Below are 14,412 nucleotides of genomic sequence, written 5' to 3'. Positions count from 1 at the left end.
CGACATTTCCTCACAGAGCTCTCAAAGGAGCTTGTGACTCCTCACATGAAAAGTCAATTGGAAGGTACCCCAAACCTACCAACCTACATCACTGAAGCAGTGGGAAGGTGTGGAGTGACAAAAGTTGCAAACCAGCAACAGGAGAGAGGCACAGAAGGCCAACAGAAGATTAAAGAGGTGCCAGAAATGTCCAAGAAACAAAAATTGCAAAGCCACCAATTGGTGTTGGAAATGCAGTACCCTAGTTTGTAATGGTCTCATTCAAAAGCAAATAGTTTGTGATAACTGCACACAGTGACCAGAGAAAATATCTTTGTGTGTGCACGTGAGTGGACAGTGTTCTGGTCTCATGTATGTATATTCTCTTTTTTTGTCCTCCAGACAGATTTTTGATGTTATTTCTTGAGAAAAAAATATTATAAAAAGTTATAAATAAGCAAGTTAAATGTAAAATCAGTGTTTTGTTGACCCAAACATAATAAATATAATCACCATTAACCACAATTAAAGACATCTTTTAAATTCATTGCAAAAACACATTGATTCTAATTGGGGTCATTTTTGACCCAACTCATGGAAGAGTGACGGTATTGGTGGTTCATGCATCCAAGGGTTAACACAGGAGAGGCTCCATCTACTGGTCTAACTATGAATAACACACCAGCAGGCTAATTCTAGAACGTGTGTAAATGCTACACAGATCTATCACACTTGAAAACAAATATGTGCATAGGTCGTCTTAAATCTGTTAAACTTCCTGTATTAAAACATTTTCAAAAGCCCAGTTCTATTTTATTCCAAGCGTACAATGCTGCATTATCAAGTCACTTTTCAGCTCCCTGAGTTTGACTTGTGGAGCAGTATTTAGTACACATACACCGAGAAAAATAGGTGCTTCAAAAAACAACAAATGAAAGTGAAAGTGGAAGAAAAGAAAACATCATTATGAACATAAGTGACAAAATGGTTTGTTAGAAACTGCTCTTGAACCTCCCAATCTTAACATACACTTTTGACCCTAAAATAAACATATTTTCCTCCTAATTTACAAGTGTAACTATAATGTTACTAAAGCTAACCAATCAAAATTCTTTCACAAGAAGTGACACAGAAATTGACTTTTTAGATGCCGTGGATGTAAAGGCAGTAAGAGTGATTCTAACTCACTGTGACGCCAGCGTTGGCAGGTTCCTTCCCAACAATGAGCCCATAGATCTGCTGAAGTGCCTCCTCTTTGCTCTTGCCTTTAAAACGCTTTGAAGCCAGCTCAGTCAGGGCCTGGTTGAACTGCTCAAATGTAATTACACGAGCAGATTTTGCCCTAAAGACACACACAGTGATGGCAGTTTAACAAAAGTAGACACATTTCCCGTTCCTTTGTGGATACATATACATTTTGTTTTGTCTGGACAAACTTCACTCTTACTTGACTTTGCTGAAAACTATGTCAACATCGATGGTGGTGACATTCTTGCCGTCGATGATGTGGCAGTCTTTGCAAAGCTTAGCAAAGTTTTTGCCATTCATCTCCTTCCCCGTGGCTTTGGTGTCTCCGTGGACAGCAAACTTCTGGAAGGAGCTCTCCACCTCTGCTGTGGACACTGAGCCTTCAGCCATGCTAACAGATACACACACACACACACACCTTCTGGTCAGTTAAAGCAAGCAATGATTGGCACTGAAAAAAGAACATTAGGAGTTGTGAAACAGTGTCATGTTTATGAAATAATAATGAATTCACTAGCCACAATTCATGTATAGCAGCTCATTTCAATGAATTATTAAACAACCAGTCAGAGCAAATAAAGTGGCCTTGAACTTTTTTTGCTTCTTCATCTATTTTTTCTTATAAAGACAATTTGTGAAATTACAAACTTCAATCCAATTTAAAATGCCTCTGTTAGTCAGTAGGATGCCTGCCAAAATACTACAGCAATAGTTTAATTGGCTCTATCCATTAAGCGCACACACACACATTTGCTGATACACACTTTGAGCATCCATCATTATGTTAGGATTACTGAGGTTGCTTTCAAGCCAATTTAATTCAATCAAGTCATTTTCCAAATGGCTTCTTTGCTCTTTGGTCTACAGTAATTCACCACAAATGTTCAGCTTTTTTTTTTCTTCTTTTCTCTGGTAGTAGTGAGTGGTGTGTTTAAAAGTATGATGGAATATTATAAGAATGTACAATTTAGGGCTAAGTGTCAAACACTTAGATTAAAAATATGATTTACATGAGCATTTATAATCTGGTTAGATTCTCCAAACTAGACTAATCCACTAATAAACGTAGACCCACAATAAATGCAGTTTTTATACCGGCATGTCATGCATTTTAGTAAAAACTTTTATTTGGTTTTATAGTTCTTGATTTCCTTTTTTCATTGACAGATGAACAAACACAACCTTAAAAGCAAACAACATATTGTGATAACATTGCAAAGCTTTGCAACATCAATCCTGTCTCTTGAAAAAAGGTAAACATCATACAGATATGACTTAAAATAAACACCAACTTTAGGTATTACTGATGCATGAACTGAAACAAGATAACAACTGGCCCTGTAATGTTTGTTTTGTGCCATTAAGTTGATATTCATTGCCCCTCTTTTTGTTACTGCCAGGACCTGTGCGTATAGCAGCGATGTCTAAATCCACGGAACATAAGACGTACCTGCTGTCGTAAAGGCAGGGATGTGGCGTAAATAGTTAGGGAAATCCTTGATGAGCCGCTTCACCTCTGTCTTCCTCTTTGTCCTTTGGTTCTCCTCCTTCCTGCCACTCCCAGGCTTTTTTCCAGTGATGAGAGATACTGAGAGGCAGGAGGAGAGAGGGAAAGGGGGGTGGGGATGGGAGGAGGGAGAAAGTACAGACCAGCACAGACAATGACATCATTGGTACTCACCCCCTCTAGTGTCTGTTCAGTCTTATTAGCTTCCTTTTGCTTGTAAATATGGTCTTTGTCATAGAGATTTACAGCATCACTGTATGTTTTGTTCTATAAAATCTGATTATTGTTCAAGATACTATTAATTTTTTGTTTCATAATGTCTGTTTTTGTAATATAGGATCAAAATTTTAAACAAAAATCATGTTTTTTTTTTTTGTTTTTTTTTACTTTGTTGGTGCAGAAATAGTTCTTATCCTTCTTACCCCTCTGCAAGAGTGAATTCTCACTCCATCTATCTGTGATACCATCAATTTTTTCCATTAAAAAACTTGTTATTGGCATTTTATCTTCAACTGTTTGTCACAAGAGCTCTATTGTTTTGGCAAAGATGAAAGAGGCTCTTCACAGAACAATGAGAGCTGACAACAAAAAGCTAACGCGTTACAGGAATTTTATGTTTGTCTTTCAGCTTCATTCTATTGAAACGGAATATGTGATCCAAAGGGATGAGCTTAAGCAAAAGATTGTAGCCGCCTGATAGAAATGACCATCAAACACCAGACAATTAACCCTCCCAAAGAGATCATTTCAATGTTGGGGTGTCATTTAGTGATGGAATAAAAATGACAAAAGTGAAAGGAAAGAAAAACATACAAAAGGCTTTAGCAAATTCTTTAAGATGCAGAGCAATGTACACCAACCCAACAGCAGTTTGGATATCTTTATAAGTAAAAAAAAAGAAAAGATAAACAAAGAAATAATCACATCATAAAGCAGAAAGTTAAGGTTTTCTTTTTTTTCTTATTCTCTTATTGTAACAGAGAAGGTCATTACAGACATGACGCATTAGAGATCAATACAAGATGATACAAGACACTCAGAAATAAAAGGACAACTTTGTTTCAGCTAACTAAGTTTTATTCTGCTATGTTAACTGTTAGGCTGAAGGCTTTCTTTAAGAGTTAGGGTAATTTGAGAGAGGTGAAAGAGGTAAATATTTACTGCTTTTAAGATTAACCTCAAATGAAAGATTTTTGTAATATTGTTTCACAACTTGTCCCTCGTTTTTTAACGCTACATGGTTTTGTTGTTTTAAGTTTGAGACATGTTCCTGTGGGAACCTTTATGTTTTGTGCTTTGTTCATATGACAAACAGGGCAGGTTGTTTTGACATCAGGCACCACCATGAAACTTATTGCTCGGTCAGTGTGAAGGACACTGCCTTCAGATTATGCAGTCTGGAAAAGAACAGTCACTGCAGTTTGCATGTTCTCCTTGTGCACGCATGTGTTTCTTTGGGTACAGTTTCCTCACACAGATCAAAAACATACATAGGTAAAATTGGTAACTCTAAAGTGTCCCTAGGTGTAAGTAAGAAAGTGAATGGTTGCTTGTCTCTTTTGTCTCTGTGTCCCTGTGATGGACTTGCCACCTGTCCTGCCTCTCGCACAGTGCCCACTGGAAATAGGCACCAGCTCCCCTGTTACCTGGAAAAGTAAGAGTAGGTAAAGAAAGTGGATGAATAAATGTACAATCATTGCATTAGGATACAGGATGGGATATTTGGCAGGTTTTGCATCCTGTATATTATTTTATGGGTGCACAACTCTTGCTGATCTGGCATATGCTGAAATTTGGTTTATGAATATGAAAAAAGAGGAAAGAAATCACAATTCAAGATAGAATTTAAAACCATGTTTTTTACTTCATGACAAAAGATAAAAATCCTTTGTGTTTATGATCTTTACATTTCAATACATTATGTCATAGTTGTCCTAAATCACTCGTAAAACCTCTAAATGAAGACTAGGTAAAGCATTTTCATCTGGAATGTTAGATTTTAGAAGGCGCCCACTTGTTTTGAAGGGGGATATCAGTTTTGTTTTGCAGACAACTTAACCTTATTTGGTGAGTTTCAATAATATTTAAGCTCATAAGCAAATTCCATCTTGGGTGCAGACCTCAGAAGTTTTGTTTAGAAAATGGAAAACTGGTTGTGTGGGAAAACATCACCTGTCTGTTTACAGCAGAAACAAAGCCTGAGCTTTAAATGTCAGCAGAGAAGAGTGCTGTTCTGTTAGGAAAGAAGTAGTGGAGTCAGAGGAGTCGGTGGAGGAGCTCTTGACTTTTCTTTCTGACTGAGAACACTTGACGTATTTATTTTTGGACTTACATCAGCACATCTTGGAATCAATAAATCATTCCTGTTTATTTGGAAACAGGTTTCGTTCAGCATCATGGCTGATTCAGGTTTCCCATTACCTCCAGATTCTTTCTGTCCACTGTGTGCAGATGGACTGAGGGACTCAGTCACCATTCCCTGTGGGGATACGTACTGCCTGGAGTGCATCAAGATCTACTGGGACCAGTTTGACCACTTGGGCGTGTACAGCTGCCCTCAGTGCCGTGCAACCTTCACACCGCGGCCCGTCCTGAGACGGAACCTACCAGATGTCCAGCACCAGCATCGCCAGCAGCTTCCAGAGCTCACTCCTTTTCCCGACCTGCACCGGGAGTCCTACTGTGATTTCTGCGTTGGCCGGCGCAATAAGGCTGTGAAGTCATGTCTCGTGTGCCTGGCTTACTATTGCGAAACACATATCAAGCCTCATTATGAGTCAAGTACCTTCAAGAGGCACAAGCTGGTGGATGAGACAGGCCACCTGGACCGGAAGATCTGCCCCCAACATGAGAAAGGCCTGGAGCTGTTCTGTCGCTCTGACCAGATGTGTATCTGTGTACTGTGCACTGTCCGAGAACACCGCAGCCACAATATCACTTCAGCAGAGGAAGAGCGCATCGAGAAACAAGTAGGTCATCAGGTTTGGGTTAGACATGAAGGATGCATTTGGCTTTACATTTTTTAGAAGCTGCACAGGATACATGATAATACTTTAAATTATTTTAAAACAGCTTCAGATGGTAATTCATTGTAAGCTTTGCAAAGTTTCTCACAAAATATTGTCATCCAAGTGCTGAGATTTACAGCATCTTACCTTTTCTATCAGAAAGTTCTGGTGGTGACCCAGTCTGAGGTGCAGCACATCATTTCAGAGAGGATGAAGGAGCTGCAGGAGCTCAAGCATAACGTTGAGGTTCTAAAAGTAAGTCACACATGAAGTAATCAAGCAGAAAAGTCTGGTTTTCAAACATGGCTCCTGACAAACAGACTTTACCTTTCAGAATGCTGCCCACCGCGCACAGACAGAAAGCGATAAGACCTTCCACGAAATGCTGCAGGCGGTCGAACGCTGGAAGGCGGAAATCAACCAGATGATAATGTCCAACATGCAGGCGGCAATGTCACAAGCCGAAGGTTACGTGGAGCGCCTGGAGCAGGAGATAATGGAGCTGCAGCGCCGAGATGCAGAACTACGGCAGATCCTTGAAACAGAGGACAACATTCACTTTCTGCAGGTGCCTGAAGATTGTACAGAACTGCAGCAATTAATGTCTAGATCTTGTACGATAGGATGCTCGTGGAAAATTAAATGACTTCTGTGACCTCTTAATGTGTAATTTATTAAGGCTTATGCTGTATGATAGTAAAATTACATTCGACGTTCTTGAATTTACATTGATCTGTATTAAGTCAACAAACAACTGAGTTAAGTGAGAATCAAATCAAAACTTAGGTCTCAATTTGTGTTTTAGACTTGTTGACACCATTCTGGCACTTCTTGTTGAAACAGAATTTTCCGACTCTGTGCGTCCCTCCGGAGGCCATGGTCCCAAAAGTTCTCATCAACCCTCAGTTCTCCTTTGGGGAGATGAGCAAAACAGCCACAGAGATGAAAGAAAACCTGGATGATATCTGCAAAAAGGAACTGAGCAAAATCTCCAAAACAGGTATTTAAAAATAGTAATAAAAAAAAACATAACATTTGAGCATTGTGAGTAGAATAAATAATTCAGAAAATCTTCAGTCAGTGAAACTCCGGTCTACATCCTTTTGCCGAGGAACGGAGACAAACGTCTCAAAAGTAAGAGTCTGTCCAAACAATCAGTTTTTGACACTTTAACAAGCTATGATAAAAAAGTTTCATTATTTTCATAATGAAAATATCCTTGTCATGTCCAAACAGTTCCTTCCAGAGTTGATTTTCAGGAGCCAAAAGCGAGAGGTGACTTCTTGAGATGTGAGTGAGATGTTCATGTTTCGTCAATTCAAAGCTTTTTGCTGTTATTTAATAACCTCTTTGTATTTTTGAAACAGCAAAACACAATCATACCGTGACATATTTACTCTGGATAAGTGTTTTAAAAACTGCATGTCATGAATGTTTTTCTCAGATTCATGCAAGCTGTCCTTTGATCCAAACACGGTCTATAAAGAGCTGGTCTTGTCAGACGGGAATCAGAGGGTCACTCGAAAGAAAACGATGCAGTTTTACTCTGATCACCCCGAGCGCTTTGACGGCTTCTCCCAGGTGCTGTGCAAGGAACCACTGTCTGGTTTCAGGTTTTACTGGGAGGCCGAGTGGAGCGGGGAGTTCTCCATCGGGGTGGCCTACAAGAGCATCAGCCGGAAAGGCAAAAATTCCCACAGCCTTTTGGGTTACAACGACAAGTCGTGGAGTCTCCTGTGCTCAGATTCAGGATATTCAGCCTGGCACAATAAAGTAGACAGAGATCTTCCAGATGCTCCCAGAGCCTCTCGAATAGGTGTGTACTTAGACTATGCAGGCAACATTTTGGCCTTCTATTCAATATCAGACACGATGCAGCTCATCCACAGATTCAAAGCTCAGTTCAGTGAGCCTTTGTATGCTGGTTTTGGGGTTGGCTCATCAGTAACCCTGTGCCAGCTGAAACAGAACACCATGCCTTATACTTAAAAAAAAAAAACACAAGACAGTTATTTACTGTAGAATAAAAATCTGTCTTTGATAAATATTTGACATTGCTTGGACAGAGCACTACAACGTAAAATATTGTCTGTTTAATTCAGCTGACTTCACTTTAACCAAGAAAGTAATACTAAACAAAAGTAGACAATGATCTATATAACTGCTTTTTACAACACACTAAAAGTAACAACTATTCTTTTTTTGTGTGGCTATCAGATAAATATAAAACACTCTCGTTGCAGTTGTTTTTTCTTACCATATATACATACATATCTGCCACAAGCTGTTTTGCCAGTTGTTTGATTCTCAGGTGTACAGTACAAGTCTTTTATATTATATATGATGACATGAAAGTAATGATAGTGAAAACTTTAAAGCTTATTCACCTCCTAATGATGATTTAAGTTGTTAATTCAGTGAATAATTTAGTCAGCAAACAAAGATCTTTCATATTGTCATGTGATATTTTCATTTGGCACAACAATCACCTCATGTTCCACTTAATGTTGCATAAAAATGCAGTTTATACATGTATGACATGTTGAATGCTTGAATAAATATTTGAAACACTTCTGACTCAATCACCTATGTGCTGCACTTTTGTATTCTTAAACTTCAATAGCTTAATGTCAAAATGCAAATCAACCATTTTCAGGTTTTTTGTTCATTTTCCTTGCGTAGTAACACCTAATAAGTGTGTTGTTAAAAATTAGCATCTTCAAGCAGTCAACTCTTCTGTCATGGGATCTGCTCACAAACTACTGCAGCAAAGTGAGAGGTTTACACACTAGAGGGCAGCAAAAGCAAATTATCAGCCACTTGCTGAAAGATAACGAAGTTCAGATCAACTCATGTCATTATCTTCGTTACAAGACAGGAAACTTGTTGACATTTTGTGCATCTGCAGATATTCTAAAAGATAAATACAAATGTTGCCCACAATGCAGAAAGACAAAAGGGAACTGATACAAAGTGGCTTTCAGAAATCCATTTAAAAAAAAAAAAAAACTTACACCATGCCTATTGGACAGGACATGTAGATCTTAGCAGATTTCTCGAAGCTTTAACAGAGTTTTGCTTTTGGCAGATGGAGCTGAAGTGTCTCTGTGACAGACACTAAAAGCAGATGAAGTTTATTCTGAGTCAGGCCTTTGAGGATTTTCCATTTAATTTTGAAATCCTTATTTGACTAAATGAATAGTTACATTTTATGACACATTCTGGAACAAAGCTGTTATGTAGCTTTTGTACAGTAGTGATCAGTTATTTGATTTAAAACAAAATGCACCAATAGGATTGACATTTTATTTCATAATTTTGCATGCAGGAGGTATCAACAACAAATGTATGCAGTAAACAGCAGTATGGGGGACTTAAACATGACTTCCTTGTGCTGCACAAATAAATAAATTAAAAAAAACCTTGTTTGAGGTCTACATACATTTTATTAGCTCCACATTTTATTCATTGCTGAAATATTAGCAATTTTAACAAACACTTTGCATTACTTCATATAGATCTTGTCAGAAGGGCCAAGTTACTTTTAGCTCTTGAACGTGTTTGAAACTAAACTTGTCTTACACGAATTAAAAATAATGAAGCCGCAAACAAACTGTTTTATAGAAATTTGAATAAGGGAAAAACTGAGCAGGAATGATTACAGAATGTGGGACTACTCAAATCAGAAGAGCACAGTTTAAATTGGAAATAACTTTTCCTGTGCTCACCAGTTTGTAAACAACCTCACACGGAAGCTTCTTCTGCGCAGACCTTTTCTCCATTTTTGCCACTTTAAAGACCTCATAAGGAGGAATTAGTGCCTCTCTTTCTGACTCGCCAAACTTTGAGTACAAGGAGATATCTACTCCGAAACACGTGTAAATCTCGAAGCAAGTTACATCACCATATCTGTCAGGACGAGGGTACCACCCCATGGAGCTGGAGGTAAAGGAGCCAAGGCGGATCTGTTTGTTGAGAACATCTTGGCTGAAGTAGCTGCTGACTCTCCTGAAGCTTGTGAAGCATCTTTTTGTCAGGGGTTTGAGGGCGTTTAGCTTTTTAAGGGCACTCGTGAGGAAAAAGTGCAGTGTGTGGTATTTAAATGTCGTCTTGTACTTCAATTTCTGGGATCGAACTGCATCATTGAATTCAAGGTAGATCTTTGGTCTGTCGAGTGTGTAAACATAGATGGCCATGGTCTCTTCTTTATTCAGGGTCCTGGAGGGTTTCCTCCCAGGTTTAGGCCTCCATTTCTTGTTGTAGTATTTCTCTGCTTCAGTCCACGCCAGTGAAAAATTTCTGTTCTGATTTTTCTCGTTGAGCAGAAACTTGGTCTTTACTTTGTTCTCCATTTTGTCTTCACAGCCTAGGTACACATCATCGATACAGTTTGGGGCCATGTCCAGTGGAACAAAGTTCTGCTAAAAGTAACAAGCAGAATACAAAGGTTTGGGGTTTTTTCTAAAAGTACAATTTCTGTTTATCATATCTAATGTGTTTGTAAAGAGTCATTCAAGCCAACATTTCTTTAGTTACCTTTGCAGTGTCTATGAAGCTTTCTAACATCAAAAGCACCGCTGTCCAAACAACCAACCTTGCCATATTCCACCAGCGTGTAAACCTGCTGACAAAAATAGTTTTAACACTTTTTTTAATATATAGCTTGACTCTATGTATTCTGAAAATGTAATTGTCCCATAAACTAAAGTCTGAGTAATCAGCAAACTTGAATGAACATCTCAATATTCCTCAGTCAAGTTTAACATCAAAAATTATAATTCAATGGCTGTTTTCTATCCATAAAAGATTTTAAAAACTTTTTTTTTTACTTACTCTAGTTCAAGACCCACATTTGGTGAAGACAAGCTGCTCTGCTGTTCTGTTACCAGCTGCAGGTCGTTCTAATCAGGGAGCCTTATGAAGGCTCTGTCGTCCTTATTTATTGGGACGAAGATGCAGTTCAAGCTAATTGTTGAAATGTTTAAATCAAATTTGTGTTGTTGTTTTCATTCAGCACTGTAAAAATGTAAAACATGTTTCATAATGTCTTTGAACAAAAAGAAAAAAAATCTAGCAATCTACAGACTTTTCTCCTGGATGATGAAGTTAAAATGATTTTGAATTGAATTTAAGATGCCTGACGAGATGTTTACGTCCATACCAAACCTTTAAATCACATTGCTTCGTTGCATACCGGATAACATGGAACAGATTTTGAAAAGATAGATCATACTGCAGCTTGCCATGCTTGAGTTTGTAACAAGGCTTTTTCAAATAAAATCATAACATCTTGAAAGTTAAGCATCTTATGTATTAGATACACATTTTTGACATATGCATGTTTGGTGAAACATCAGTTGTAAACAGAAACCATGATATTTTCTTTGACTTAGCATTTCCCCTTTTTTTGGACTGTACTTTCACGTTATTCCAGTAACTGGAATCTTCTATTCTTGAACCTCCAAACTTAAAAAAGTGAAATTAATCTAATATTTTACCTTAGGTATGTGAAGAGCTTCTACACCAAAAAGGAACAGGAGAACCAAAAGACAAACCTTCTTTCCACGGTTTCTTTGATCTTTTAAGGAGTTCTCAGACCATCTTATCACAAACCTAGATTTTCTACACAGAATACACAGAGTTTTTATGCATGTAATGCATAACTACCTTCAAAATACTGTGGTCATAAACCACACCCTTTATGCAGTAAAAAATGTCATAAAATACATTCTTGCTGCTTTCAAGCAGTTTACCTCACACTTCCTGTTTCTATAAAGATCAAAAGAGGTTAGGCACACATGACCACAAACAGAAGGTTGTTATCTTACAGTAAGATTAGGTATTTAAAGTAGTCCTACAGATTTTGAAGCAATAAAAAAACTCTTTTATTTAATGGGTCTGTCACTTATTGCACTGTTGAGACAACTGGTGTTTTTACAAAAGTGCTTTAGATGTTATACAATACAAAGTCAAAAAGAAAGACTACTCAAGCTATAATTTAACCTCCTTCATTATCACACCATCATAAAACTTTGCTTATTGCTCAACAATAATGCAACAGTTATCACCACCAGCAACCCCCCCAGCACAGTTGCCACATAACGCTTCTGGTTATGTTTTACAAGAATAAAAGAAATGATCATTATCAGTGACAAATATGTTGACATCACAACAACATTGGCTCCGTGTAACTGTGTCAAACCCGGATTGAAAAATGTTTTTAGACTTTGAAACAGTTTGCAGTTCTGGTCCGTCCTTGGTACTTCGGTGCTCCGTAGCTTGTAGACCACGCTGCACCATAGATCATCTGTCAGAACATCTGTAACTTTAAAGACCTCGTAGGTAGGAATGAGCACCTGTCCCTTTTGGTCTGTGCTGGAATAGTGTGTGATGTCAGCACCAAAGCATGTGTAGATCTCAAAACAGGAGACGTTGCCGTTCAGCTCAAACGACTCCTTGCTTGATACTGCCCAGGTTAAAGCACCAAAACGCATGTATGTGTTGATGATATTCCGCTCAAAGTGTTTCCACGTCCTGTGATACATGGTTCTGCATGATGCCCAGTTCTTATTCAGAACTTGGATGGCATCTGTCAAATAGAAGTAGAAATAGTGAAACCTAAACCTGTCTGTGCTGTATTTGTGTTTTCCCGTTCGTAATGCTCTGCTGAAATTTTGTCGAATGCGTTCAAATCTTGTGAACACATATACAGCTTTGGAATGATCATCTGTCAGGTTCTTGTGCACTGGTTTCTTTGCAATTCTCTCAACTAACATCCAGGCGACACTAAAGTGTCTATTGACTTGCCACTCAAACACACCAAACAGTTCGACCGTAGAGACACTTTCAGATCGGCAGCCATTATACATGTCGTCAATGGAATCTGTAGCCATATCCAGAGGTAACACAGCAGTGTTACGTTCCTGCAATGACAGGTTAAATGCAGTGAGCAAAATCAAGAACTGTAAAACCATGAACCATTCAATGGAAATTTGTAAAAAATAAAAAAGGTTTATTCAAATGACTCAGGGGTGGGAAACCCTGGTCCTGGAGAGCCCCCATCCTGCACGTTTTACTTGTTTCTCTGCTCCAACACACCTGATTTGAATCAGTGTGTCATTAAAAGGCTTCTGCGGAACATGAAGAGGTAATTTAACCACTGAATCAGGTGTGTTGGAGCAGGGAAACAAGTAAAACATGCAGGACCAATCCAGGACCAGGATTGCCCACCCCTGAAATGACTGAATCATGTTTCTAACCATAGGTGCTTTTTGTTCCTTGTGATTAGAAACGTGATCTCACCTTTGCAGATCTCTGAGGCCACCGGAGTATCAGAAACGAGTTACTGTTCAGCAGGAGGACCACAAACAACAACGACACACAAAGAACCACCCAGTTTCGCAGGAATCTGAATGACTGGAACCTAAACGCCATTTCTGAAAGAAGAAAGATCCAAGTATCACAGAATGAATTAGACTTCAGAATGCACAGCTACATAAAGATGCCTTAAAAAAAAAGTAAAGTAAAACAGATTTTAGACTCACCTTTCTTCTGTGTAGAGCATAATATTCCTCACAGAGAAGGGAGGAGTCCACATGGTGTTCTGTTTAAGTTCTGCATTACAGGAAATACAGGCACAGCTGCTCTGGTTACACTTTAGCGGATGTCTTTGCTCCGAGTCCTTATCTCACATGTGATGTTTGCACAGTATGTGATGTCTGATGAGAAACTACTGAAGAATCAGCAGCAGAACTGGTCTGCTGTTTCATTTCTTTCTACAAATTCTGGTTTAGGTTTGCAATGTACTGAACAGTTTTCGCAAACTATTTGTTTGCATGTTCGCCTTTTGATTGAAAGCGTTTGTTTACCTCCTCACACAGGGATTACTGTTTGCACTCGCAGAGGGAGGTTCTACGTGTTGTAAAACCAGCAAATCCTGTTTAGCAACAAACTTTGGCAAAAACAAAGGTAGGTCTATGAGGCAAAAACACAAAGACACAGAAGGCATTAAACTCATTTTAAACTAGTGCTCAGGATGTGGTAAGTTACTAAAAATTACAATTAAATGATATTTTTCCAAAGTGCTTGTTGTTTTACAAATGAAATATTGTCTCTGCAATGTGACTGCATTTGTTTAAACATGTCAAGAATGTCATCAAGTCTTTTTGCTGACTGAAAAAAAAGAATATGTAACTAATAATAATAAAAAAAAGAAGAAGTAAACTAGACTAGTTCTAACAATGGACCAGGCAGAAATGAAGCTCTTACTGTGCAACATTTTCTACATGCCAGTTTTGGACTGTTTTTAATTTGTTTTTGTTTCAAAGTGTTAGAACCAAGCAGGCAAATGGCAGAGGCTGATTATATTCTTGGTTTCAAATATGTTACATGACATTCAGCACACATTCATCCATCAGTCTTTTAGAGTTGTATTAATTTTGTAAAGCCTAATGTAGACAGAAACTATGGGGTGCCGTTTGTAAAGGAGCTTGTGCTCAAAATTCATGCCTAAATTTTGTCACATTTAGCTTCAAACAAAAATGTAGTGTTGATTTTCTGATGTCACTTTTTACAACATTTAGCTAGTTAGATGTAATTGTTACAGCTACATGCTAAATATAAATCTAAATGCTAAATGTTAAATCTAAATGTTAAATGTTAAATCTAAAT

The 14,412-nt window shown here is 38.2% G+C and overlaps 5 protein-coding genes across 11 annotated transcripts in view; 2 read left to right on the top strand and 3 right to left on the bottom strand.

Moving 5' to 3' along the window:
- Nucleotides 1-1,167: 1,167 nt before the first annotated feature.
- Nucleotides 1,168-3,109, bottom strand: tppp2 (tubulin polymerization-promoting protein family member 2; the record flags this gene model as incomplete). The annotated part of the gene is given in 3 exon segments (XM_017435168.3): nt 1,168-1,321; nt 1,427-1,618; nt 2,678-3,109. Coding segments are annotated over 2 exon segments (345 nt in total), but the record flags the coding sequence as incomplete, so codon positions are not given.
- A 1,851-nt stretch (nt 3,110-4,960) lies between these two features.
- Nucleotides 4,961-7,807, top strand: ftr84 (finTRIM family, member 84). The gene is made up of 7 exons (XM_017435154.3): nt 4,961-5,703; nt 5,902-5,997; nt 6,077-6,310; nt 6,586-6,742; nt 6,820-6,876; nt 6,979-7,032; nt 7,187-7,807. Exons 1-7 carry the CDS (start codon nt 5,131-5,133, stop codon nt 7,729-7,731), a joined length of 1,716 nt encoding a protein of 571 aa, XP_017290643.1. The 5' UTR covers nt 4,961-5,130; the 3' UTR covers nt 7,732-7,807.
- A 1,227-nt stretch (nt 7,808-9,034) lies between these two features.
- LOC108247217 (ecto-ADP-ribosyltransferase 5-like) lies at nt 9,035-10,729 on the bottom strand. Of its 4 annotated transcripts, none has more exons than XM_025010331.2 (3): nt 10,576-10,729; nt 10,279-10,366; nt 9,035-10,160 (listed from the first exon to the last, which is right to left on the bottom strand). In XM_025010331.2, exons 2-3 carry the CDS (start codon nt 10,342-10,344, stop codon nt 9,420-9,422), a joined length of 807 nt encoding a protein of 268 aa, XP_024866099.1. In that variant the 5' UTR covers nt 10,345-10,366; nt 10,576-10,729; the 3' UTR covers nt 9,035-9,419. The 4 variants fall into 4 exon arrangements, with proteins under 4 accessions (XP_024866099.1, XP_024866098.1, XP_017290667.1 ...); XM_025010330.2 differs by having other exon boundaries at nt 9,035-10,163; nt 10,576-10,728; XM_017435178.3 differs by having other exon boundaries at nt 10,279-10,363; nt 10,576-10,694.
- Nucleotides 10,730-11,294: 565 nt separating this feature from the next.
- LOC108247224 (ecto-ADP-ribosyltransferase 4-like) lies at nt 11,295-13,412 on the bottom strand. Its single transcript, XM_017435185.3, has 3 exons — nt 13,287-13,412; nt 13,045-13,178; nt 11,295-12,665 (listed from the first exon to the last, which is right to left on the bottom strand). Exons 2-3 carry the CDS (start codon nt 13,174-13,176, stop codon nt 11,757-11,759), a joined length of 1,041 nt encoding a protein of 346 aa, XP_017290674.1. The 5' UTR covers nt 13,177-13,178; nt 13,287-13,412; the 3' UTR covers nt 11,295-11,756.
- LOC108247214 (ecto-ADP-ribosyltransferase 4-like) overlaps nt 13,383-14,412 on the top strand; it is a 3,707-nt gene continuing 2,677 nt past the window's right edge. The window contains exons 1-2 of one of the 4 annotated variants that reach the window (XM_017435171.3): nt 13,383-13,497; nt 13,623-13,710. The gene's annotated coding sequence lies outside the window, so the exon portion shown is untranslated. The other 3 variants (XM_017435169.3, XM_025010329.2, XM_017435172.3) reach the window with 3 other exon arrangements.

Source organism: Kryptolebias marmoratus, linkage group LG3 (assembly GCF_001649575.2).
Source record: "Kryptolebias marmoratus isolate JLee-2015 linkage group LG3, ASM164957v2, whole genome shotgun sequence".
Lineage (NCBI taxonomy): Eukaryota > Metazoa > Chordata > Actinopteri > Cyprinodontiformes > Rivulidae > Kryptolebias > Kryptolebias marmoratus.
The sequence above is the reverse complement of the archived record's forward strand: the minus strand, read 5'-3'. Positions and strand labels throughout refer to the sequence as shown.

Coding starts and splice junctions, on each gene's coding strand:
- ftr84 (XM_017435154.3), top strand. CDS start 5,131: ATGGCTGATTCAGGTTTCCCATTACCTCCAGATTCTTTCTGTCCACTG. Junction 5,704..5,901: donor AAGAGCGCATCGAGAAACAA/GTAGGTCATCAG, acceptor CTTTTCTATCAG/AAAGTTCTGGTGGTGACCCA. Junction 6,877..6,978: donor CGGAGACAAACGTCTCAAAA/GTAAGAGTCTGT, acceptor ATGTCCAAACAG/TTCCTTCCAGAGTTGATTTT.
- LOC108247217 (XM_025010330.2), bottom strand. CDS start 10,344: ATGGCAAGGTTGGTTGTTTGGACAGCGGTGCTTTTGATGTTAGAAAGC. Junction 10,164..10,278: donor GCTTCATAGACACTGCAAAG/GTAACTAAAGAA, acceptor TGTTACTTTTAG/CAGAACTTTGTTCCACTGGA.
- LOC108247224 (XM_017435185.3), bottom strand. CDS start 13,176: ATGGCGTTTAGGTTCCAGTCATTCAGATTCCTGCGAAACTGGGTGGTT. Junction 12,666..13,044: donor GGCCTCAGAGATCTGCAAAG/GTGAGATCACGT, acceptor CTGTCATTGCAG/GAACGTAACACTGCTGTGTT.